At 48.9% G+C, this 26,141-nt stretch overlaps 1 protein-coding gene across 3 annotated transcripts in view; it reads left to right on the plus strand.

Annotated features, from left to right (window-relative positions):
* AMOT (angiomotin) overlaps positions 1-26,141 on the plus strand; it is an 85,540-nt gene that overhangs the window by 38,519 nt on the left and 20,880 nt on the right. For 2 of the 3 annotated variants that reach the window (XM_075323847.1, XM_075323848.1), the window contains exons 4-6: positions 3,618-4,059; positions 4,325-4,469; positions 9,363-9,455. In XM_075323847.1, the coding sequence (XP_075179962.1) occupies positions 3,618-4,059; positions 4,325-4,469; positions 9,363-9,455 (680 nt within the window). Of the gene's footprint in view, positions 1-1,722; positions 1,952-3,617; positions 4,060-4,324; positions 4,470-9,362; positions 9,456-26,141 lie in introns of those variants that run through there. The other variant, XM_075323849.1, reaches the window with a different exon arrangement.

Below are 26,141 nucleotides of genomic sequence, written 5' to 3' on the forward strand. Positions count from 1 at the left end.
TGTGATTGTATCAGTGATACCATACAGACCAGTAAGTGATATACATCCCCGTAGTCAGGGTCTGAGCCCCTACATCCTGCTGCTCTCAGATTGCATAGCAAAAACCTGCTGACCAGTAAAAAATAATGTATTAAAAGATGGAGAACGCTGTAGCAATGGCTTTTATAGGTAAACAAGTTGTAGCATAATTAGGGGTGTAATTGTGTGGACTTTGCCAGTAGAAGTGCTCTGGTGACGTCCATGGCAGATTATAGTAGTGGGTAAGTAGACGAGATCTTACAAATTTCATCTATAGGCTGTGGAATTTTTCTTAAAGCACCACTCCAGTGTGTATTTTTTCTTTTTCAGTGCTGGAGTGTTGTTTTAAATCCCTGTCCCTGATCTCATATTTATCCTCCAGGATTTTCATCCTTTCTTGTTGCTGCACTGCCGCTGCCAGCAGTGCAGCGACAAATAGCCTGAGACTGACCGGAGTGACCCTGGATGAATACTGCGACAGGTGAGTATAAGACGGGGCAGGGGGCTTCCATTTAATACCCCAATCCAGCACTGAAATGGGAAATAACGCTGGAGTAGGTCTTTAACAACAATAATAATTGATCTGTGGTGTGAATCAATATCTGGAAGTCTACCTCAAAATCCGCATGTGACATACAGACTTTGCTATAGAAAAATGTGCGGCATGTTCACCCACAGACAATGGGTTATGGAGCTATGGGACATGTGCCCATTTCATGGACTCCAGATGTGCTTTTATATTGATGTGCTGTCAGCAGGCACCTTCTAGTAGAATATACCATACAAAAAGTGAATAAGCTTGATTATCTGGATACAAAGGCACCGGTAAAATGTGGGTATATTAGGCCCCAGACAGTTCTTGAAGGTGATGGTTAGATGTCAGGGAGGAGCATCTTGTGAGGTGGTCTCCTGAAGGAGAACCAGTGATCCAACATCAGGGTTGTGGGAGCCTAATGCCCATGAATGAGGTTAGCGATGTCTTCTTCTCTGGTCAGGTCCCACAGACTATCGATTATAGCCCAATTTGCTGAAAAAGATAACATTATCTGTGGTAGAAGGGTGTCAGACCACACAGTACGTCGCTGGGTATCAGCCATTGCAGACGGGTCATGGTGCCCATTGTGATCCCTGCCTCTGCTGAATCGCCAACCTCAGAAGGGGATCATGGAGTAAGGTGGCCTGATCGCGTCATGTGAGGGGCGTATGTGTGTCTCCTACCAGAGAAGGAGGTGGCACCGGGCTGCACTGTTAGAAGACAGGCCAATGGAGGCAATGTGACGCTCCAGGCCATGTTCTTCTGGGAATCCTTGGGTCTTGGCGTTCATGTAGAAGTTATTTTACTTGGATATTGAAAATATTTGCATATGTGGACACATTCTCCCCCCCCCTTAAAGACAACTTAACTGTACATGTGTATTGCAGAGACGCTAGGCTGGTGTGACGCCATATTGCTATTGCCGATAATATAGTTTGTACAAGCGCTTAATCTCTTAATAAGTATGTGTCTGATTTCGTGTAGAAGAAGTAGGTAGTGAAATGAGGTAGGGAAACCAGTCCTGTGCATTCTTGATGGCTGATAAATTACACCTCTGAATAGAGAGTTATGAGGGATGTGACCTACATTCCTATTAATGACACATGTATAGATCCACCTTCTGGGCAGAAGCCATGATACTGACTGGTCCTAACAGCTTCCGTCACACACAACATCACCGGCTCCTGCCTTCACGAGCTTACAACGTCTTACTCCTGCGGAGGATTCAAGCGTCTCCATAAAGGTTTTATTAAAAGGCTGGTGTGCCTCCTGTCAGACCCGTCTCCTCGCCCTCCGGCCGGCTCCATGGAATAGACTGGGGGATTTGATGCTGACGGATGAGTTGGTACTCCTAGAGGATGAAGAAGGGCGGGACCACCAAATAATTTGGAGAAAGCTGTAAGATCTCTCTATACTTAAGCTTAGCACTTGCTTTTCATGTACAGTTGGTTTGTGCTTTCTTAGCATTGATTTTTGGGTTTTTTTGTTTTGTGTTTTTTTTATTGTTGGTTCTTTCTATGAACACTTTTGGCTTGGTCAGTGAAGTGAAGTTGGGCCGTGCCTTGATCTATTTGGCCCTTAAATTACACTGTGACTATTAGCGTTTATGCATTTTAGTTTTCTTCTGCTTTATCTATGCATTTGCCTCCCAATTGGAGTTGTTTGACAAAAATATGCCTGACGACCATAGTAAAGCTTACACTTTCATGTGATTTATGCTTGCACCAAAGAGAGCTGTACATCATGTGTTAAAATATAAAGAAATGTATTGTATGTTTACTGTGAAACAGCTGTTAAAAAACAATTAAGATTACAAAAAATAATAAAAATATAGATATACATATATAGACATACTGTATGTGTGTAATAAAAAAAAAATAAAATATATATATATATATATATATATATATATATATATAAATAAAAGAATTGTTATTTTTTTTTATTTTGTTTTTAGTTAGATTTTTTTAAATTGTTCGTCGCTTTTGCACTTTGTTATGCAACAGTATAGATGCATATAATCCATCCCGCGGTTTTAGCACTTTTTGGGGAGGCGGGTGTTACTTGTGATGTAGTTTGAAGGGGCTATCCTCAAGATGCATGCCCTACTCTAAAATATGAACGTCCTAAAGGGGCTTTTTGCCTCAAACTCCACAAAATCCTGAGACAGAAGTGCCAACACAGCGCAACTTGCCCTCTTTTTAATCTGACCCTTACTGTCCATTCTAAAAAGGATAAAAGGTGTATATATAGGCTTTTATTGACAGGTGGAGATTAATCTGAGATGGGGTTATTAAAGGGAACCTGTCACCAGATTTGGCAACTATAAGCTGCGGCCACCACCAGTGGGCTCTTATATAAAGCATTCTGGAATACTATGTATAAGAGCACAGGCTGCTGTGTAGAATGTAAAAATCACTTAATAATACTCACCTAAGGGGTGGTGTGGTGCATAGTGGTCAGATGGGTGTCTCTGTTCTCCGGTACCTGCGCCTCCTCTTTCGGCCATCTTTGTCCTCCTTCTTCTGAAGCCTGGGTGCATGACGCGTCCTACGTCAACCACACTAGCCAGCATTGAGGTCCTGCGCAGGCTTTTTGTTTTTTCCACACTACAATACTTTAATCTGCCCTGCTCAGGGCAGATTAAAGTGCGGCGGTACTGGACCTCCATGCCGACTAGTGTGGTTGACGTAGGACGCGTCATGCACCCCGGCTTCAGAAGAAGGAGGACAAAGATGGCCGAAAGAGTTGGCGCCGCACCCGGAGAACGAAGACACCCATCTGACCAGTCTGTACCACACCACCCCTTAGGTGAGTATTACAAAGTAATTTTATGTTCTACACAGCGGCCTGGGCTCTTATATACAGTATTCCAAAATGCTATATATAAGAGCTCAGTGGTGGTAGCCGCAGCTTAAGGTCTCAAATGTGGTGACAGGTTCCTTTTTAATACGTAGATATTATTTATATTTAAAAATATTAGTATTAATCAATATATTTATCTTTTTAAGGGACAGTATTAGAAAATATAATGTTTTGTTTTTTTTTTCTTTTAATTCTGCAGGCAAAATCAGGATGTGCAACAACATTATCAGCAGCGATCCCCACACTACCACAGTCCCACCTCTTCTCTTACATCCCTGGGATCTATGAGCCTCATTCAGTCCCCTCTCCCATCCGGCATGTCACCATCTCAGCAGCTTCCCTCCCCGAGCCATGGGGAATTCTTCTCCGGAACCCCACGGCCTCATCAAATATCCAGCCAATTTCACCATGGAGATTTTTACCGCATGTCTCAGCCATACCTTGGTCAGCAGAATCAGCAGCTTCCACCAATGGACCCTGCGCGACCTCCTCCGTTACCCTCCCCTTACTCCCAGCTGCAGGGTGACCCGTTTGCCATTGTTTCCCGGGCACAGCAGATGGTTGCTGTTCTTTCTGAAGAGAACAGGTCTCTGCGCCAGGAGCTAGAAGGATGCTACGACAAAGTGGCAAGATTTCAAAAAGTAATTACACGGCGTTGTAGTTTGTTTTGATGTTCTATTACTTTTATTTCCTTTTTTCTTCATTACAAAAAAAATTGTATTGCACTGCAGGTTTTTTTTTTGTTTTTTTTTATCGCGCATATGTTTTTTGTTTAGTTTTTTTTCTTTTCTATCGTTATAAGTTTGAGATCTCATTTGGGAAGGGAGGAAACAGGTGCAGTGTGTCATTACCGAGGGAGTGTACAGTTGGCCATGCTCCTCATGACGTTCTCTTGGCTCTTTGTAGATGGAGATGGAAATCCAGAGAGTCTCTGAAGCGTATGAAAATCTTGTAAAATCCTCGTCCAAGAGAGAGACTTTGGAGAAAGCGATGAGAACAAAACTGGAGGGCGAGATCCGAAGGATTCATGACTTTAACAGGGACCTCAGAGGTACATTACAGCGGTGTGAAAAAGTATTACTGCGCCGGCAGATGAGTTTTCCTTATGCACAAAACAATGGTGCCGATTTTAGGGTATCATCATAATTGTACACACCCTGAAATTCAGACCTAAGTCATCAAAAAGGGTTGCCAGCTTGACTTTCTAGTTTTTCTGGACTGCTTATCAAAAAATCACAATTTTTTTTTTTTATGGACACATTGGAAAACCATAATAAAACATTGATTATAAGTGATCCATCTCTACATAAAAAAAGATCGGCTGCATTCACGATAAAGTGTAAAATGATAATGATTACAGTCAAAATAATCTGTATAAGCTTCTTCAGCTTCAAAAAAAATCATGGAGACCTTGAAGAGGGACTTGTCACAAGAAAAAACACCATTACCCGCAGATATAGGGTTAATCTGCAGGTTAATAGTGTTTGAAACCTGTCTGGCGTCTGCACATTGCACCACGTTGTACTCTCACAAGCGCTGCCCCCGTGACTAAAGCGAGAACGCTGCCAGGAGGAATAGAGTTAATTTCCTCCTGGCAGCGTTCTCGCTTTAGTCACGGAGGCGGCGCTTGCAAGAGTTCAGTTGCCAATCTGTGTACAGAGAGCGGCAGCTGTAACCACTCCTCCCCCCACTGACTGACAACTGCTTGGTATTGGAGCCAGTTGTCAGTGCGATGGAGATTTAAAGCTGCCACTCTCTATAAACAGATCGGTGACTGAACTCTCGCAAGCACTGACCCCGTGACTGAAGCCAGAATGCTGCTAGGAGGCATAAAGTTATCTTCCTCCCGGCAGCCGGGTTTAATGTGCAGGTCCTGGGCAGATTTCAAATGCTATTAACCTGCAGATTAACCCCATATCTGCAGGTTACTAACATTTTTTAATACGTGACAGTTCACCTTTTCATTTTTTTGTTTTACGGATAGAACAAAGTGTTCTAATTTCACAGACTGTTCAGGAATTTAAGGATGGTTGGCAACCCAGATGTGCTGCACACCAATGTCTTGGTGAAGTCAAGGAGTTAGTGACCTCTAGTGCCTTGCCCTGCTCTCCCTCTCCCCGGGCCCTGCTCTCCCTCTCCCCGGGCCCTGCTCTCCCTCTCCCCGGGCCCTGCTCTCCCTCTCCCCGGGCCCTGCTCTCCCTCTCCCCGGGCCCTGCTCTCCCTCTCCCCCGGGCCCTGCTTTCCCTCTCCCCCGGGCCCTGCTTTCCCTCTCCCCCGGGCCCTGCTTTCCCTCTCCCCCGGGCCCTGCTCTCCCTCTCCCCCGGGCCCTGCTCTCCCTCTCCCCCGGGCCCTGCTCTCCCTCTCCCCCGGGCCCTGCTCTCCCTCTCCCCCGGGCCCTGCTCTCCCTCTCCCCCGGGCCCTGCTCTCCCTCTCCCCCGGGCCCTGCTCTCCCTCTCCCCCGGGCCCTGCTCTCCCTCTCCCCCGGGCCCTGCTCTCCCTCTCCCCCGGGCCCTGCTCTCCCTCTCCCCCGGGCCCTGCTCTCCCTCTCCCCCGGGCCCTGCTCTCCCTCTCCCCCGGGCCCTGCTCTCCCTCTCCCCCGGGCCCTGCTCTCCCTCTCCCCCGGGCCCTGCTCTCCCTCTCCCCCGGGCCCTGCTCTCCCTCTCCCCCGGGCCCTGCTCTCCCTCTCCCCCGGGCCCTGCTCTCCCTCTCCCCCGGGCCCTGCTCTCCCTCTCCCCCGGGCCCTGCTCTCCCTCTCCCCCGGGCCCTGCTCTCCCTCTCCCCCGGGCCCTGCTCTCCCTCTCCCCCTCCCCCGGGCCCTGCTCTCCCTCTCCCCCTCCCCCGGGCCCTGCTCTCCCTCTCCCCCGGGCCCTGCTCTCCCTCTCCCCCTCCCCCGCTCTCCCTCTCCCCCGGGCCCTGCTCTCCCTCTCCCCCTCCCCCGCTCTCCCTCTCCCCCTCCCCCGCTCTCCCTCTCCCCCGGGCCCTGCTCTCCCTCTCCCCCTCCCCCGGGCCCTGCTCTCCCTCTCCCCCTCCCCCGCTCTCCCTCTCCCCGGGCCCCCGCTCTCCCTCTCCCCGGGCCCCCGCTCTCCCTCTCCCCGGGCCCCCGCTCTCCCTCTCCCCGGGCCCCCGCTCTCCCTCTCCCCGGGCCCCCGCTCTCCCTCTCCCCGGGCCCTGCTCTCCCTCTCCCCGGGCCCTGCTCTCCCTCTCCCCGGGCCCTGCTCTCCCTCTCCCGTTCCCCCGGGCCCTGCTCTCCCTCTCCCCGGGCCCTGCTCTCCCTCTCCCCGGGCCCTGCTCTCCCTCTCCCCCGGGCCCTGCTCTCCCTCTCCCCCGGGCCCTGCTCTCCCTCTCCCCGGGCCCTGCTCTCCCTCTCCCCCTCCCCCGGGCCCTGCTCTCCCTCTCCCCGGGCCCTGCTCTCCCTCTCCCCGGGCCCTGCTCTCCCTCTCCCCGGGCCCTGCTCTCCCTCTCCCCGGGCCCTGCTCTCCCTCTCCCCGGGCCCTGCTCTCCCTCTCCCCGGGCCCTGCTCTCCCTCTCCCCGGGCCCTGCTCTCCCTCTCCCCGGGCCCTGCTCTCCCTCTCCCCGGGCCTTGCTCTCCCTCTCCCCCTCCCCCGGGCCTTGCTCTCCCTCTCCCCGGGCCCTGCTCTCCCTCTCCCCGGGCCCTGCTCTCCCTCTCCCCGGGCCCTGCTCTCCCTCTCCCCGGGCCCTGCTCTCCCTCTCCCCGGGCCCTGCTTTGGTATCGAGCAGCCTTGCTCTGTTTACGGGCTGTTAGTGTTTCCTTAAAACAGAACGTGTCATGTCAAAAGTGGTATCCAATTTACAGGTAGGATGCTGTAGAGCAGGAGCAGTTGATCAGAATGATTATATAGGTTTTCTGCATTTTCTTAATGGAAATCCCTGGTTTGCATATTGTCCAGTGGGTGGTTCTATGAAGTGATTGACGGTCTTTCCTATATGAGTGTATGCAGAGGCAACTGTCAATCACTAGTAGCACCACCCACTGGACTCATGCATGCAATTTACAGAGATTTCAATAAATGAAATACAAGTTATACTGAATCCTATAATATAAATCAATGCATCATTCCACTCAGCTTTTCCTTTGCTATATCGTTCTGTCCACAGATCGGGCTTCATGTAAAACCTGAGGGGTTCCCTTTACGCCACAATGCTTATATCTAGTCTCCCCCGTAGCTGAAACTGCTCAGAATCCCCTCAGAATTCCAATTTAGGGAATCTGGACACAATTCAATAAGACAGAGAACAGAATTCGGTAATTCCCATATAAGATCTTGCCTCCCATCGTTGTAGTTATTGAGCTCACAAAAATTAAAAGGCCTAAAATGATCAAGTTTTGTGTTATTATTAATCGTCCATTATATAAAGTGACGTGATCACAGATATAACCAAGCAAACTCCATATTCCAAAAGAAGTCTGATGTATGATACATTAAGAGGCTTGTACTACAGTTTTAGGTCTCAAGGACTGTGGTCTAGAGATCATCTGCTACAATGTAGAAAAAAAGTAAAAATTTCCCTAGATTTAAATATCCAAAATGGTCCATGCCCCTTGATGATCGGGTAGGCCGTGGATGCCAATGAATGCCACAATATAGTTACATGATTATGAAAAGCCTAAGGGGCACTTTGCACACTACGACATCGCAGGTGCGATGTCAGTGGGGTCAAATTGAAAGTGACACACTTCCGGCGTCGCAGGCGATATCAGAGTGTGTAAAGCCTTTTTGATACGATTAACGAGCGCAAAATCGTCGTAATCGTATCATCGGTGTAGCGTCGGTCATTTCCATAATTTGGAAATGACCGATGTTACGATGTTGTTCCTCGTTCCAGCGGCATCACACATCGCTGTGTGTGAAGCCGCAGGAACGAGGAACATCTCCTACCTGCGTCCTGCGTCTCACGCCGGCTATGCGGAAGGAAGAAGGTGGGCGGGATGTTTACGTCCCGCTCATCTCCGCCCCTCCGCTTCTAATGTCCGCCTTCCGTGTGACGTCACTATGACGCCGCACAACCCGCCCCCTTAAGGAGGCGGGTCGCCGGCCAGAGCGACGTCGCAGGGCAGGTGAGTGCATGTGAAGCTGGCGTAGCGATAATGTTCGCTACGCCAGCTATCACCATGATATCGCAGCTGCGACGGGGGCGGGGACTATCGAGCTCGGCATCGCAAGCATCGGCTTGCGATGTCGTAGTGTGCAAAGTGACCCAGCACCCGTCTGCAAAGGTGAAAAATCTCAATAGTTTATTTCATAGGATTAAAGAATAGTCCATGAGCCTATGCGTTTCGAATCTAAATTACATGGTTTGAAACGCGTAGGTTCTTAAGGCTATTCTTTTGTACTTGGATTTTTTTTTTATTTCTTATCATATTGGATTTTATTCTTATGAGATAAATATATTCAGATTGTTTTATTTTTGGAGCCGAGAGCGGAAACGTCCTTTTCTCCTAATCATCTGCCCCCATACCTGCGCCGTGGGAATGCCGGTAATTGGATGATTTGCTGTTCGGAAGTGATGTTATTAGGAGGATTTGTTCACATGACTATTTAGTTTAGGCATTCTCTCTCCAAATTGTTTGGGTGTTTCTTGTATTCGAGGCCCTGACACTTGTCATTATACTGTGACTCGTGTGAAAATAAGGAGTCATCTTCTAATCTGCGCATCCTATTCATCGGGTCTTATAAAGCACAATGGCCGTCCAGAGCATGCCGCGTAATAATGAGCACCTTGTGCTGTATTGGCTCCATTCTCTACAATGATGAGCCTCTATTCATAAAGGTGCCCAATAAAGTGTCACCCATGTGTGCCACATTGTCTATGTATATACGTCTATGCCCTGTCGGGGGGGTTCATGAATTTACTTTCTGCTTTGATGTTTTAGTAGTAGCAAATATTTATATATTATATATATTTTTACTTTTCTGTTTTTAAGAACGAATGGAAACTGCAAATAAACAACTGGCAGCAAAGGAGATTGAAGGATCGGAGGACAACCGGAAGACCATATCCCAGCTCCTCGGGCAGAGTGAGTTGTCTCCTAAGAGCACTCGGTCTCAATTCTTCACATTTCATTTATGCAATTAAAAGAAACTGAATTAACTTAAACTTTAGTGTTTTGCATAGTGTTTAGTTATCGATCTGAATAGCAAATAAGGGAATATTTGTAATGTTTTCTTTTTTTTTTTTTTTAAAGGGCTAGGACACATGGCGAGTAAAATAGTCCGAGTGGAATGCAATAAAAAAATCGCATTCCGCTCGGACCCCTGTTACTATGTGGGGCCGTTTCCAACTGCAATTATTTTCTCAGCCCTAATCAGACCGAGAAAGCAGTCGCACCATGCTGCAGGTGGAATCCAATCCGTTTTCACTCACACCCATATAAGTCTGTGGGTGCTGCACTCGGATGACACTAGAGTGCAATGCGATAATCTCATCAGCTAGCAATGGAGGAGATAGGGAGATTAATCCCTCACTCTCCTCCGCAGGATTGGATGACAGTGGCATGACACTCGGCTTAAGCCCCTGTCACACATAGCGATGTAGTTAGCGAGATCACTGAAACATCACAGCTTTTGTCATGCAACAGCGACCTCGCTACATGTGACACATAGCAGCGACCGACCCCCTGTTGCGATTTCGCCGATCGTACCTGAACGTCCTGGTTCATTTTTTGATCGTTGGTGTCCCGCTGAGCAGCATGCATCTGTGTTTGATGCCATAACAACGATGAGTGACCTCATTGGGACCCTGTCACTCAGGCGTGCCAACGACCACTGAGGTTGTTATACAGATCGCCGTATCGTTGCTGCATCGCTAATTAGATCTGCCTGTTTGACAGCTCACTAGCAACCATGTAGCGACGTACCAGCGATCCTGACCAGGTCGTATCATTGTCGGGATCGCTGGAACGTCATTACGTGTAACAGGACTTTTACACTCACAGCACAGCAGGAGCCGAGGTTCATTAGCATATTGCATCCAATGCACTCGCACCGGATGCCCTACGCTCGTGTGGCCTTAGCCTAAAAAGCCAATTGGGGGTTAACCCATTACAAAAAACGTTATCATTGGCGCCACGGTGGTTGATTAGCTGACCCGTCCACATCCAGCTCCTGAGTTTCCTGGCAGACATGATTTTGCTAGTGGATTATGTTATCCCTTACTTTGCTAAGAAGTAGCAATATTGATGACAGACTATCTCTTTGTATGTATTTGCCTTATAACATTAAAATAGTTGTCTCAACATGATAAATTGTTAAAATTGAGAAGTATTCTTTTTAAAAACAATCATTTTTGCAATTTACTTACTACAAGTCCTCTCCAGTCTCAAGAAGGGAAGGATTTTAAATTCTTTAGTTTACTGCTGGTTGTCTAAGATAGCGGCCACCTCTCCAGCCTCAGCGGTGGCCGGACTCCTAGACACAGTGCTTGCAGGCTCTTTTCTAGAAATCTCACAAGCGCTGCCTTGAAGCTGGTCGGATGGCTGGATCCGGTTGTCTTCAGTGCCCCTGCAGACCTCCGATGCTGCGGAGAAAAAGCTCTGCTTGTAGCATCGGGGAACATGTAATTCCGATCATTCGGGAGCACACTACAGGAAACCGGGAGGCACGCCGGAATATTGCTCTTCATTAAAAGTGTTTATCTGAAATCTCTAATTAGAGACATGATAATCAGTACCAAAAAGCTGGAGGAAAAAGTGTATGGCTGTATATTCAGGGTAATGTGGTATTACATGGCAGCCATTGACATGCATGTGTATGTATGTGCTTCATGGATGCATCAGCCAAAGCGAGAACTGGCCACTTATTAATTGCTCATTGCTCTGTTTGTTAAAGGTTTACCTATTTCCATGACTTCCATTTGCTCTAATAGGAAAACCTATATCCACACTGACTATTGGACGACCCCTGCAACCGGTAGGAAAGGCTAACTACCAGTTACAGCCTATCTTATGGGGCATCATTAATTCAAGCTCTTTAAAGAGGTTGTCCACTACTTTTACATTGATGGCTTATCCTTAGGCGGGCTTTACATGTTGTGACATCGCTAGCGATGTCCAGCGCGATAGCACCCGCCCCCGTCGCACATGCGATATGTGGTGATTGCTTCCGTACCGAACATTATCGCTACGGCAGCTTCACACGCACATACCTGCTCGGCAACGTCGCTGAGACCGCTGAACAATCCCTCCTTCAAGGGGGAGGTGCGTTCGGCGTCACAGAGATGTCACCGCGACGTCACTAATTGGCCAGCCAATAAAAGCAGAGGGGCGGAGATGAGCAGGACATAACATCCCGCCCACCTTCTCCCTTCCGCATTGCCGTCGGGACGCAGGTAAGGAGATGTTTGTTGCTTCTGCCGGTTTACACACAGCGATGTGTGGAGCTGCAGGAATGACAAACAACATCATACCTGCTGTCGCACCGACATTATGGAAATGAATGATGTTACACAAATCAGCGATATTGTACGCTTCTGTGCTCGTTCATCGTCGCACCTAGGATTTACACGTTGCGATGTCTCTACCGGCGCTGGATGTGCGTCACTAATAACATGACCCCGACGATATATCGGTAGCGATGTCGCAACGTGTAAAGCCCCCCTTAGGGTAGGTGATCAATATCTGATTGAACGAGATCCGACATCCAGCACCTCTATCAGCTGTTCTCGGTGCCGGAAACTGCATCAGGCAGCTGGAAGTGCTCAATTCCGTAGCTGCCCTGTCAACTGATAGCGGCCAGGTACTTCACATCCTCCTCCCATTCAAATTAATAGGAGGCGGATATGCAGTATCCAGCCGTGGCCACTATCAGCAGATGGGGTAGCTCCGGAATTACGTATTTCCTGTTGCCGGCGGTGGCACAGAAAATAGCTGATTGGTGGGAGCGCCAGGTGTCGGGCCCTGGCTGATCAGACGTTGATAGCCTATCCTAAAAGGGGGCTTTACACGCTGCGACATCGCTAACGATATATCGTCGGGGTGACTGTGTTTGTGGCTCACATCCGGCGTCGTTAGCGATGTTGCAGCATGTGACAGGCTGGAGCGACCTAAAACGATCGCAAAAAAGACCAAAATCGTTTTGTTTTGGAGAGGTTGTTTAATTACAAAAAAATCGTTGTCGTGTAAGTAGCGATGTTGTTCCTCATTCCTGCGGCATCACACATCGCTGTGTGTGACACCGCAGGAGCGACGATCATCTCCTTACCTCCGTCCACCGGCAATGAGGGTGGAAGGAGGTGGGCGGGATGTTCAGCCCGCTCATCTCTGCCCCTCTGCTTCTATTGGGCGGCTGCTTCGTGACGCTGCAGTGAAGTTGCTATGACGCCGAACGCACCTCCCCCTTGAAGGAGGGATTGTTCGGCGGTCACAACGGCGTCGCTGACAAGGTATGTGCTTGTGACGCTTCTGTAGCGATAATGTTCGCTATGGCAACGATCACCACATATCGCACTTACGACGGGGGCAGGTGCTATCGCGCACGACATCGCTAGCAATCACTAGCTATGTCGTAGCGTGTAAAGCGGCCTTAAGGATAGACCATCAATGCAAAAGCAGTGGCCAATATCTTTTTAAAGAGCTCCTTTCATTTTATGCTTTGGAAAGTTTTGGAAAATCCCTGTGGCACAGCCTCCACCGCACTCCAATACCTGTATTCATGATTTTGTACCCCAAGTAATGCGAAGAAGGATGTAAGAAGAAAGCTGCCGTAGTGTTCAGCCTTTCTGTAGAAAATTGATTCCTTCCTTTTCAAACAATACAAGTGAAATGAAAAGTGCAGCTAATGATTATCATCTGGGCGTGGGGGGCGGCTCTGTGCCTTTAAATGAAATGAGTGGAGATTTGGGTTGGACATCATTGTGCTCCATAATTTTGTAGAAACAAAGGTTTTTTAAACTGCTTGTATTAATGGTTGAGTGTGCGGTTTGATTTTGTATTTTTGCTTCATCTGCATCCTCTGGCGTTTGATGTCTCGAGGCTTTCATCTCCATTTTCCCACCCTTTTGCAGGCGGGGTGATATTATGTGGTTCCTTGTATGTAGCCAAGCTTTAGAAAAATTAAAAGAATTTGCAGCTACAGTAAAGCGGACAATCCCGTTCTGGAGCGCAGCTAATGGTTTGTGCAAATTTAAAGGTGTTTACATATTTTCTCTGGGAGTTGCCTTATTTCTCTTTTAAAATGGACTTTCTGCGTGTCGCATTTCTTTAATACCCTGTATATTTGTGCGCATTTTCACTACTCGGAAATGGGGAGATGTTTGTTTGCTATCTTAGTTTTCTAGCAGAGCTTGATATACAGTATAGCCTTTAGGTATCATCATCTTAAAGGGGTATTCCCATCTCCAAGATGTAGTAGGTGTAATAATAATAATATTGGCATATACCACTAATTAGAAATGTAGTATAGTTCTCTGATATAGCCATGTCACTTACCTCATGTGCAGGGCATTGCTGGACCTTAGTTATACATTATATAAATGGATAAAAGGAGAAGGCAACAGATCACGCACAGTATCCATCTGTCCTTTAGAAAGAGCTGTGGATATACACAGTAATTAAATTAATGGATAAAAGGAGAAGGCAACCACGCATAAAGTCACAGTTTGCTAGTTAGTTGTGCATTGTCATAACCATGGATACCTAAGGTCCTGCAATGCCCTGCACATGAGGTAAGAGACATGGCTATAGCAGGAGAACTATACTACATTTCTAATTACAGGTATTTTCTAATATTTGTATTATTATTATTATTATTATTATTATTATTATTATTATTATTATTATTATTATTATTCCTACTACATATTGGGATAGGCTCTTGGAAATGAGAATATCCCTTTTTAAGCTTGGTAGACCTGAACTGTGTATGAAAAAAGGGATGTGCGGCCACTGAGAATCTACGGCAATCTGAAAGTTTACTTTTGAATTATTACACTTTCCGATCTTCGGTTTTCCTTTTTTGACACCTGGTTCTCTACCAATCCCTTCACTTCCTCCTCTGTCCAGACAGACATGTGATACAAAAACCAGGATAATTGTGGTATACTCCGCGCTGCTGTACAAATAATCACTCCAAATAATAAAAGCAATGGTGATGGTTTATTCTACGCGTTTCGAAGAGATATCCCCTCTTCTTCCTCAGGAACATCCACCGAAACAGACATGTGACCGCTGCAGCCAATCAGTGGCTGTAACAGTGATGTGTTGGTCACCACTGCAGCTAATGATTGGCTACATTACTCACATGTCTGTTCAAACTGATCAGAAACCGGTGGGAGACCCAGGAAATGTCTGAATGGGAATTATTGGGGATCCTTAGGGTATTATACTATTTTACAGCATGTTGATTTTTATTTTTTTAGTGGCAAAACCACCACTTTTAATATATTTTCACCACCACAGCAATGATATCCTATTGGATTCTTTGAGCTAAGTATCAGCTAGGCTATTTAACAAGAACACATAAGATAAGTTTACAAATTTCTCGGTTTTCCATGATGTTTCGGTGTATGTCATGTAAAACTGCCGAGAAGAAATATGGTAATGATGGCGCTCGGGTGGTGAAATGGATGGTGGGTGGCAGATTAAACCACTTCACCTTCAGGGCTGGAGACCACACAAGGAGAGAAAAAGTTGAGGTACTGAGCGGGTTAACAATAAATAATTGGCGGATGGCGATGCGTTGCCCGGTATAGAAGTTAGATACACAACGAGAAACTGGTTACCTTTATTTGAAGTCCATAGAACACCGATCACTGTTCTGTGGACTTTAAATACAGGTAACCAGTTACTCGCTGTGTATCTCACTTCTATACTGGCCTATGCACCAACACTCCGCCACTTATCTTATGTAAAACTATCTGGGCACTAGTTTGCTTGTATGAATCCACGATCCATGGTGGGGATGGATGTGGACATAGCCCTGAGTTACAGGTACACGTGGAGAATGTGGACTCATCAATAGGGCAATAACATTCTAACTTGACCTGACTGAACGTAGCCTTCTTACTCTTTTTCTTCAGCGCTCTATTGGGAGACCCAGACGATTGGGGTATAGCTACTGCCCTCTGGAGGCCACACAAAGCACTACATTAAAAGTGCAAGGCCCCTCCCCCTCTGGCTATACCCCCCCGTGGTATCACGGGTTCTCCAGTTTTAGCTTTGTGTGCGAAGGAGGTCAGACATTCCATGCATAGCTCCACAGATTTTAGTCAGCAGTAGCTGCTGACTATTTCGGATGGAAGAAAAGAGGACACATATAGTGTTCCCAGCATGCTCCCTTCTCACCCCTGGATGGTGTTGTAAGGTTGAGGTACCTATTGCTGGTACAGGGCTGGAGCCTGACATGCTGTTTTCCTTCCACATCCCCTGGTAGGGCTCTGTGGAAGTGGGATCCTGCCGGCCTCTCAGCTCTGACGCCGGGCTCCATCCACAGACCCATTAGAACCTGATGGAGACGGAGCAGGAGTACGATCAGGGACAGGCCCTGCATCATACAGGTACTCTGTGTCCCCGGCAGGCACAGACACACTCCGGGCTGGCTGGGTGTTGTAGTGCGCCGGGGACCGCAACGTGGAGTTGGTGTCCCTACAGATTACTGGGGGACTTTTTGTGTATGGGAACGCAGCGCCGACCCCCTCTGGACCGGGCGGCGCTGCTGTGACTTGTGGTGCGCCGGGGATCCGCCGTCCGCGCTTTTACGGCGGCGGCGGTTATAAATTTAGTCCCCGGCTTTTTGGGCCTAGGACGCCGGCAGCTCCGATTCGTTCCCGCCCCCACCCTGTCAATCAGGGTAGGGGAGAGACGCTGTTCGCTAGCAGCGACGAGGGCTGGAGCCTGATTTACATGCTCCAGCCCTCATACTAAGCACAGAGGGAAGCAGGCTTCCCGCTCTTGGCCAGGAACGCCCAGGGCCCGCCCCCCTTCCTCTCTCGGGATGCCGGCAGCCATTACATGCATGCCTGGCTGGAGGAAGGACGCAAGGCTCTGGGAGACCTGGACTAGGGGCTATCTGGCGACCACACACCCGCTTTTTTAAGCGGGCGGTAAGCGATTTTTCTGTGCTGGTCCCTCTAGTGCCTCACTGTGTATCGGTGTACTGTATACAGATATATAGATATTGTATTTCTTGCACTGTGAGGTCGCTTCTGGCTGCATATCCCAGATCGCTCTGTGGAAGCAGCAACATGTCATCCTCAAAACGCAAGGCTGCCAAGGCAAAAAGGGCTGTGTATACTGCGTGTGCTGCATGTGGGGCTAATCTACCAGCAGGCTCCGATGACCCCCATTGTGTGCAATGCTCCGACCCGGTGCTGCTTCGCCAGCCGGAGTCCGGAGAGGTAGCGACCCAGGCTGAGACGCTTGTAGGTTCTGCCCCGGTGACAGGGACAGACTTTGCAGTGTTTGCAGATAATATGTCTGTGTCTATGGCAAAAATCCTTGAAACCTTGCAATCTATGCATGGGGCTCAGTCTTCGGGCACGGCGAGGCCTCTGTCCTCAGGTCCCTCTTACTTGGAATGTATCCAGCCCACAGGGGGGTCCCCGGCTTCACAGGCCGAGGTTTATGACTCAGATGATAGCCCCAGCCACCCTAAGCGAGCTCGCTGGGAAAGACCCTCGACGTCTTCACACTGCTCAGGGTCTCAGCGCAATCAGTCTCCCTGTGATGTGTCTGATGAGAGTGATCAGGAATCCACTCCTGGAACCCCTCTCAACCTGGATACCCCTGATGGGGATGCCATGGTAAACGATCTTATCTCAGCCATCAATAGGCTGTTGGATATTTCTCCCCCAGCCCCTTCAGCAGAAGAGGCGGCTGCGGAGCAGGAGAAGTTTCGTTTCCTTTATCCCAAGCGTAAATTGAGTGCTTTGTTAGATCACTCTGACTTCAGAGAATCAATCCAGAAGCACGACGCTCACCCAGAAAGGCGTTTCTCTAAACGATCTAAAGATACGCGTTTTCCTTTCCCCCCTGAGGTGGTCAAGCGCTGGACACAGTGTCCAAAGGTAGACCCCCCGATTTCCAAACTGGCAGCTAGATCCATAGTTGCAGTGGAGGATGGCGCTTCACTTAAAGATGCCAATGACAGACAGATGGACCTTTGGTTAAAATCTGTCTATGAAGCCATCGGCGCGTCGTTTGCTCCGGCATTCGCAGCCGTATGGGCACTCCAGGCTATTTCAGCTGGCTTAGCAAAAGTGGATGCTATCATGCATCCAGCAGTGCCGCAAGTGGCGCACCTTACCACGCAGATGTCGGCGTTTGCGTCTTACGCTATCAATGCGGTCCTAGAATCTACCAGTCGCACCTCAATGGCGTCCGCCAATTCGGTAGTTTTGCGCAGAGCCTTGTGGTTAAAGGACTGGAAAGCAGATGCTGGTTCCAAAAAATGTTTAACCAGTTTGCCTTTGTCTAGAGATAGACTGTTTGGCGAGCCATTGGCTGACATCATTAAGCAGTCCAAGGGTAAAGACTCCTCTTTACCACAACCCAGAACAACCAAACCTCAGCAGAAAAAGTGGCAGCAGAGGTTTCAGTCCTTTCGAGGTTCGGCCTGCCCCCATCCTGGGCAGTAGTCACGACAGATGCGAGTCTGTCAGGGTGGGGAGCAGTGTTTCTCCACCACAGGGCTCAGGGGACGTGGACTCCGCAGGAGTCCACCCTTCAGATCAATGTTCTGGAGATCAGAGCAGTGTATCTTGCCCTACTAGCCTTCCAGCAGTGGCTGGAAGGAAAGCAGATCCGAATCCAATCGGACAACTCCACAGCGGTGGCATACATCAACCACCAAGGAGGGACGCGCAGTCGGCAAGCCTTCCAAGAAGTCCGGCGCATTCTAATGTGGGTGGAGGACAGAGCATCCACCATATCCGCGGTTCACATCCCAGGCGTAGAAAACTGGGAAGCAGACTTCCTCAGTCGCCAGGGCATGGACGCAGGGGAATGGTCCCTTCACCCGGACGTGTTTCAGGAAATCTGTCGCCGCTGGGGAGTGCCGGACGTCGACCTAATGGCGTCCCGGCACAACAACAAGGTCCCGGCATTCATGGCGAGGTCGCGCGATCAAAGAGCTCTGGCGGCAGACGCCTTGGTTCAAGATTGGTCGCAGTTTCAGCTCCCTTACGTGTTTCCGCCTCTGGCGCTCTTGCCCAGAGTGCTACGCAAGATCAGATCCGAGTGCAGCCGCATCATACTCGTCGCTCCAAACTGGCCGAGGAGGTCGTGGTATCCGGATCTGTGGCATCTCACGATCGGTCGGCCGTGGTCACTGCCAGACCGACCAGACTTACTGTCCCAAGGGCCGTTTTTCCATCAGAATTCTGCGGCCCTGAACCTGACTGTGTGGCCATTGAGTCCTGGATCCTAGCATCTGCAGGATTATCTCAAGGAGTCGTTGCCACAATGAGACAAGCTAGAAAGTCGAATTCTGCTAAGATCTACCACAGAACGTGGAAGATTTTCTTATCCTGGTGCTCGGCTCAGGGAGTGTCTCCCTGGCCATTTGCATTACCCAAGTTTCTTTCCTTCCTGCAATCGGGGTTAGAAAAGGGCTTGTCGCTCAGCTCCCTTAAAGGGCAAGTTTCGGCACTATCCGTGTTTTTTCAGAAGCGTCTAGCACGTCTGTCTAAGGTGCGCACGTTCCTGCAGGGGGTCTGTCATATTGTGCCCCCGTACAAGCGACCGTTAGATCCATGGGATCTGAACAGGGTACTAGTTGCTCTCCAGAAGCCGCCCTTCGAGCCTCTGAAGGAAGTTTCCTTTTCTCGGCTGTCGCAGAAAGTGGCGTTTCTTGTTGCGATCACATCGCTTCGGCGAGTGTCTGAGCTGGCAGCTCTGTCATCCAAGGCTCCCTTCCTGGTGTTCCACCAGGACAAGGTTGTGCTGCGCCCCATTCCGGAGTTTCTCCCTAAGGTCGTATCCTCTTTTCATCTTAATCAGGATATTTCCTTGCCTTCTTTTTGTCCTCATCCGGTTCACCGGTATGAAAAGGACTTACGTTTGCTAGATCTGGTGAGAGCACTCAGAATCTACATTTCCCGCACGGCGCCCATACGCCGTGCCGATGCACTCTTTGTCCTTGTCGCTGGTCCGCGCAAGGGGTTGCAGGCTTCTAAAGCCACCCTGGCTCGATGGATCAAAGAACCAATTCTAGAGGCCTACCGTTCTGCGGGGCTTCCGGTTCCTTCAGGGCTAAAAGCCCACTCAACCAGAGCCGTGGGTGCGTCCTGGGCATTACGTCACCAGGCTTCGGCTCAACAGGTGTGCCAGGCAGCTACCTGGTCCAGTCTGCACACTTTCACCAAGCATTATCAGGTGCATACCTATGCTTCGGCGGATGCCAGCTTAGGTAGAAGAGTCCTGCAGGCGGCAGTGACACCCCCGTAGGGGAGGGCTGTTTTGCAGCTCTAACATGAGGTATTTCTTTACCCACCCAGGGACAGCTTTTGGACGTCCCAATCGTCTGGGTCTCCCAATAGAGCGCTGAAGAAGAAGGGAATTTTGTTACTTACCGTAAATTCCTTTTCTTCTAGCTCTTATTGGGAGACCCAGCACCCGCCCTGTTGTCCTTCGGGATGTTTTTTTGTTGTTTGCGGGTACACATGTTGTTCATGTTGAACGGTTTTTCAGTTCTCCGATGTTATTCGGAGTTAATTTGTTTAAACCAGTTATTGGCTTCCTCCTTCTTGCTTTGGCACTAAAACTGGAGAACCCGTGATACCACGGGGGGGTATAGCCAGAGGGGGAGGGGCCTTGCACTTTTAATGTAGTGCTTTGTGTGGCCTCCAGAGGGCAGTAGCTATACCCCAATCGTCTGGGTCTCCCAATAAGAGCTAGAAGAAAAGGAATTTACGGTAAGTAACAAAATTCCCTTCTTTTCTAGCCCTTCCACCCTCACCAGATCAGCAGTTGTTAGTCAACAGCCCTCTATTATAATTAAGACATCAACTGCAGAAGAGGGAACGCTGGCCATATAGACATTAGATAGTTGTTGGCCAAACTATCGTTTGGCTGAGCTTTCCTGCGTTCTCTAGGAGCGAGCCGCTGCCAGAATCATCTGCCGGCATCTTATCTCCCCTCTGAACAAAAAGATTGAAGTGATTGAATTCCAACTGCACAATTCTTACGTCCACCCACTAAGGGGTGCTTCACACATAGCGAGATCGCTACCGAAATCGCTGCTACGGCACGGTTTTGGTGACGCAACAGTGACCTCATTAGCGATCTCGCTGTGTGTGACACTGAGCAGCGATCTGGCCCCTGCTGTGAGATCGCTGCTCGTTACACACAGCCCTGGTTCGTTTTCTTCAAAGGCGCTCTCCCGCTGTGACACACAGATCGCTGTGTGTGACAGCGAGAGCGCGACGAAATGAAGCGAGCAGGGAGCAGGAGCCGGCATCTGGCAGCTGCGGTAAGCTGTAACCAGGGTAAACATCGGGTAACCAAGGTGGTTACCCGATATTTACCTTAGTTACCAGCCTCCGCAGCTCTCACGCTGCCTGTGCTGCCGGCTCCGGCTCTGTGCACATGTAGCTGCTGTACACATCGGGTTAATTAACCCGATGTGTCCTGTAGCTAGGAGAGCAGGGAGCCAGCGCTAAGCAGTGTGCGCGGCTCCTGCTCTCTGCACATGTAGCTGCACTACACATCGGGTAATTAACCCGATGTGTACTGTAGCTAGGAGAGCAGGGAGCCAGCGCTCAGTGTGCGCGGCTCCCTGCTCTCTGCACATGTTGCAGCACAGCGACGCGTGTCGTTATGATCGCTGCTTCAGCTGCTGTGTTTGACAGCTAAGCAGTGATCATAACAGCGACTTAGAAGGTCGCTGCTACGTCACAGAAAATGGTGACGTAACAGCAACGTCGTTGTCGCTGTCGCTTAGTGTGAACCCAGCCTTAGTGTGTCTGGGGGCCAGTCGGGAGGACACCATTCATAACCATTCTACTGTGTAAATTTGGATGCATTAAAAGATTAACTATTGTCTCCATGTGCACAATAAATGCTCTGTACTGCGCTGTGCATGTGTTTCACCTTCTCTAAAGGCATACATTTTTTCTTTTTTCCTGGTCATTTCAATGGGTTTTCTTAAGAAGATAACCTCCTTTCCTATATTCTATACTGGAGCACATGAACACACACAGGCAGGTGGAGGAATCCTCCTAGATCCAGCTCACCATGTGCACTTGGAAGTCCTTTTAGATGGTGCACGGAAAATCTCCAGCCAAGAGGTTAGCACAAACAAAAATTCAGGAATCCGGCACAGCATCTTCATAAAAAACAAATTTTTTTGATCCATTAAAATCCAAGAAAACGGACAAGACGCGTTTCGGGGACATCCTTGTTCACAATTTGTGGAGCACATGAACACCAGAGAGAGGACCTCTTTGACCGACCTGTCCGTACAGTATATCGACCGGATGGAACAAAGGGTCCGCTCACCTGTCCGGTTCATGGCCTGAAGCTCCAAAATCCAAGCCAAAGAAAGGCAATATTTATTAGTTTTCAATAAGTGGATATTTTTTTTGGATGACGTGCGTGCTGGTCATATTTACCTTTCTTTGTCTAGTATATAGACAGACCTTCATTTGAACAATCCGCCTTGTAATGGGACATTTTCCCTTCAGCAGTGGATGCAGGGAAACGTCTGGTCAGAAATGCTTAGAGAACCTGGACCCATGATGATCCGTCAGCTATCCTTTTATTACATTATTGCATAAATATTAATGACTTAACGAGCAAGCAGTTAATGCTCAGATGGGCGCGACTCGAATACCTGAGTATAATGGAAGTGAATGGAGAACTCAAGCATTTTTCCGCAATATTTAATGGAATAATGCTCGAGTTCCCCATTGGCTTCCATTATACTCAGTCCTTGAGATGCACCCATCTGTGCATCCAACTGCTCACTACAAGTACCGAGTATCTGAGCATGGTAGGGCTCACTCATCACTAATAAATATATTTAATTTAGCCTCGTCCTTTACATTAAGGCTTTGTGTGCACACTGTGTTTTTTAATGCGTCTTTTTTGGTGCAGTTTTGATGCAGTTTGTCTCTATCCTTATGCCAGCAAAGTCCGTGAGAATTCTGAAGTGCTGTGCACACATTGCTTCTTTTTTCCTTGCCGTTATGGGTGCAGAAAAAGAAGCAGCATGTCAATTGTTGGTATTTCATTCCAGCCAACGATTTCCCTGAAAAAACACATGGCACAAAAATACCCCCAAAAAAGGCACCAAAAATGCATGTGGTTTTTGGTGTGCTCTTCTGCCACAATGTGCAGATTTTTGCACCAAACACTTAACATACGCACACAGCCTTATATTGGCAGGTGGAGGATTTTCTACCCTAGTTTTCTTAGGGTTGCTCTCGTAAGCCGGTAAAGACAGCAATTAGTTGTCAGTGTTACACTTTCAGTAGATGCAGAAAGATGAAAGCGTCTTGAAGAGCTCATTACAAGTGGCAGGCTTTGCTTTAGTCTTGTTCACGTGTAAACCTTTGCCCTGATTCACCTTCCTCCCACGGCCGTGGCTCAGGAATGTGGCAGTACAGGTCGCTCAGTGACTGGGTGGTAATGGCTGCGGGGACTGGGATTGCTGTTACTAGTCACTGTCAGTGGAGCAATGTCGGTAATTTCACCAGTCCCGTTCCGTCACAGTCTCATCTGAAATTATATGTTTCTGTCTGTGCCATGGTTTCATTCCTTCCTCTGACTTTCTCTTGTCCAATCCTCTACCTCTTTATACTCCTTTATTTGTTTTCAGTTATAGTTTAATTTGTTGGAATTGATATCCGTTCCTCTTCCTCTAAACGGGGAATTTCCAAGTGATTACTTTCCCCAGTAAATTCCACTACATCCCTTACATGACTTCATTCTTATGACTTCATCTTTTGTCCCTTGGACCCATAAATTATTGTCTAAATTTGGCACCTCCGGTGAAATTACTACCAAAAGTTCTAAAATAAAAGTCACAAAAATAATCTGTCATTTCATTCAATAGGAAGATTTCGGAGTAGGAGTTCCTATGAATTTCATGTACATATGTGATGTGATCTCCCTTAAAAGGGTTGTTTGGGACTTTAACATTGATGACCTATCCTTTAGGATTTGACCTACCGTATCCTTTAGGATTTGACCTATCCTTTAGGATTTGACCTATCCTTTAGGATTTGACCTATCCTTCAGGATTTGACCTATCCTTCAGGATTTGACCTATCCTTCAGGATTTGACCTATCCTTTAGGATTTGACCTATCCTTTAGGATTTGACCTATCCTTTAGGATTTGACCTATCCTTTAGGATTTGACCTATCCTTTAGGATTTGACCTATCCTTTAGGATTTGACCTATCCTTTAGGATTTGACCTATCCTTTAGGATATGACCTATCCTTTAGGACAGGGGTGGGGAACCTTTTTACTGCCAGGGGCCATCTGGAAATTTCTACCAACCATCGGGGGCCGCACAAAATTATCAATGTGAAAATTACCCGACTACATTTGGTCAAGCAATTAATTACCTCACCCCTAATGTGGTGGCTGGAGCTGCTTTTCTTTGGTGAGGCAGTTAATTTTCGATGATATTGATCATGCTGCTTCTCACAACTGCTTTTCCGGGATTGTCTCGGTCTGGAGCGCAGTCAACTCTTTGTGATAATAAGATTGGTAAATCATATACATCACAACTGACACTGGGACTGCTGTGCATACATCACAGGAGGGGCTTGGGGCATATACATCACATGGGAGACGCTGTGACTGCTGTATATATATATTACAGGAGATGCCCCAGCCCCTCCTGTGATGTAAATGCCCCCAGTGTCTCCACTGTGATGTATATGCTCCAGCATCTTCAATGTGATATATATGCCACCAGCCCCTCCTGTCACGTATATGCCCCAGCGTCTCCTGTCATGTATATGCCCCTGCTGTGAGCCCCAGCCCCTCATGTGATGTATATGCCCCAGTGTCTCCTGTGATGTGTATGCTCCAGCCCCACCTGTGATATATACAATACAGGAGACGCTGGGGCATATACATCACAGGAGGGGCTGGGAGCATATACGTCAAAAAAAAAGGCTGAGCGCATATACATCACTGGGATGCATAGATATGGCTTTGGAGCACGGATAGCACTGGGGGGGGGCACGGACAGCACAGGGGGGGCACGGACAGCACTAGGGGGCACGGACAGCACTAGGGGGGCAAGGGGAAAACTGACAACACATGCAGAGCATAGACATCGAAACGGGGGCACAGACAGCATGAGGAAGCATGGATATCACTGGGGGCACATCACTAGGGGTGGTACACAGCACTGGGGGAGGGGGGGGGGGGGGGAGTCACACACCTCTGAGGGGAGTTGGGGGCACACAGCCCTAGGGGAGGGAGGAAAGCACGCAGACCTAGGGGAAGGGTGGTGGTACGCAGACCTAGGGGAGGGGTGGAGGCACGCAGACCTAGGGTAGAGGGGGCACACAGCCCTGGAGGACACATAACCCCGGTGGTGGGGGAGGGCACACAGCCACGGTGGGGCGGGGGGGGGGGGGGGCACACAACCCCGGTGGTGGGGGAGGGCACACAGCCACGATGGGGCGAAGGGGGGGGGGCACACAACTCTGGTGGAGCGGGCACAGAGGAAGCAGGCGCACGGCACCTGGGAAACGAGCACATAGCCCTGTGGAAGCGGGCACAGCACGGTGAGAGCACACACGGGGGAGCTGGCACGCAGCAGAGGAGATCGCGCACGGGGGAGCTGGCATGCAGCAGAGGGGAGCGCGCACAGGGGTGCTGGCACACAGCACGGGGGAGCGCGCACAGGGGAGCTGGCACGCAGCACGGGGGAGCGCGCACAGGGGAGCTGGCACGCAGCACGGGGGAGCGCTCACATTCACAGTCGGAGCAGGTACACAGAGTTGAGGCTGTGAAACTGCTGCTGGGCTTCTGTGGGACGGTGCGAAAGTACGAAAGGGCCGGAGGTTCCCCACCCCTGCTTTAGGATATATGACCTGTCCTTTAGGATATATGACCTGTTCTTTAGGATAGGTTACCAATGTCTGATAGAAGCTGGTGCGACACCCGGTACCCCCACCGATCAGCTTCTCACGGTGCTGCCGCTGCTGACTGGAACTACCACCGTTATAGGGGGACAGACCGCACTTCCACTAACATTTTGCAACATTCTTGCTTCTTGAACACTTTTCAAAATTCAATGGATTGAATAAAACTCGTGCCAAAAATTGCCACAAACTGTAACATAAAGCTACGTCTGCTTATAGCAGGTTTATGACTTGGCTTATGAACGTCAGTCTTAAAGGTGTTGTAGCAAATCCTCTCCATTAAAGGGAATCTGTCACCAGGTTTTTGCCACCTAATCTGCTAGCAGCATAATGTGGGGGCAGAGACCCTGATTCCAACAATGTCACTTACTGGGCTGCTTAGTGTAGTTTTGCTAAAATCAGTGTTTAATCAGCAGGAGATTATCATTAGAGGGCTACTTGGTGTGCTGCCAGGTAGTCCAGCATATTTGAGCTCTGTATAACTGCTAGATCTGCAGCAGAGCAAACATTTGTATTATCAAAAATGACACCAAACTGATCAGAAAGTGACACATCCCTGGAATCAGGGTCTCTGTCTCTACATTATGCTGCTCTCAGATGGGGTAGTGAAAACCTGGTGACTGAATCCCTTTGAGTACACTGATCCCCTACCTCACTG

Source organism: Anomaloglossus baeobatrachus, chromosome 9 (assembly GCF_048569485.1).
Source record: "Anomaloglossus baeobatrachus isolate aAnoBae1 chromosome 9, aAnoBae1.hap1, whole genome shotgun sequence".
Classification (NCBI taxonomy): Eukaryota; Metazoa; Chordata; class Amphibia; order Anura; family Aromobatidae; genus Anomaloglossus; species Anomaloglossus baeobatrachus.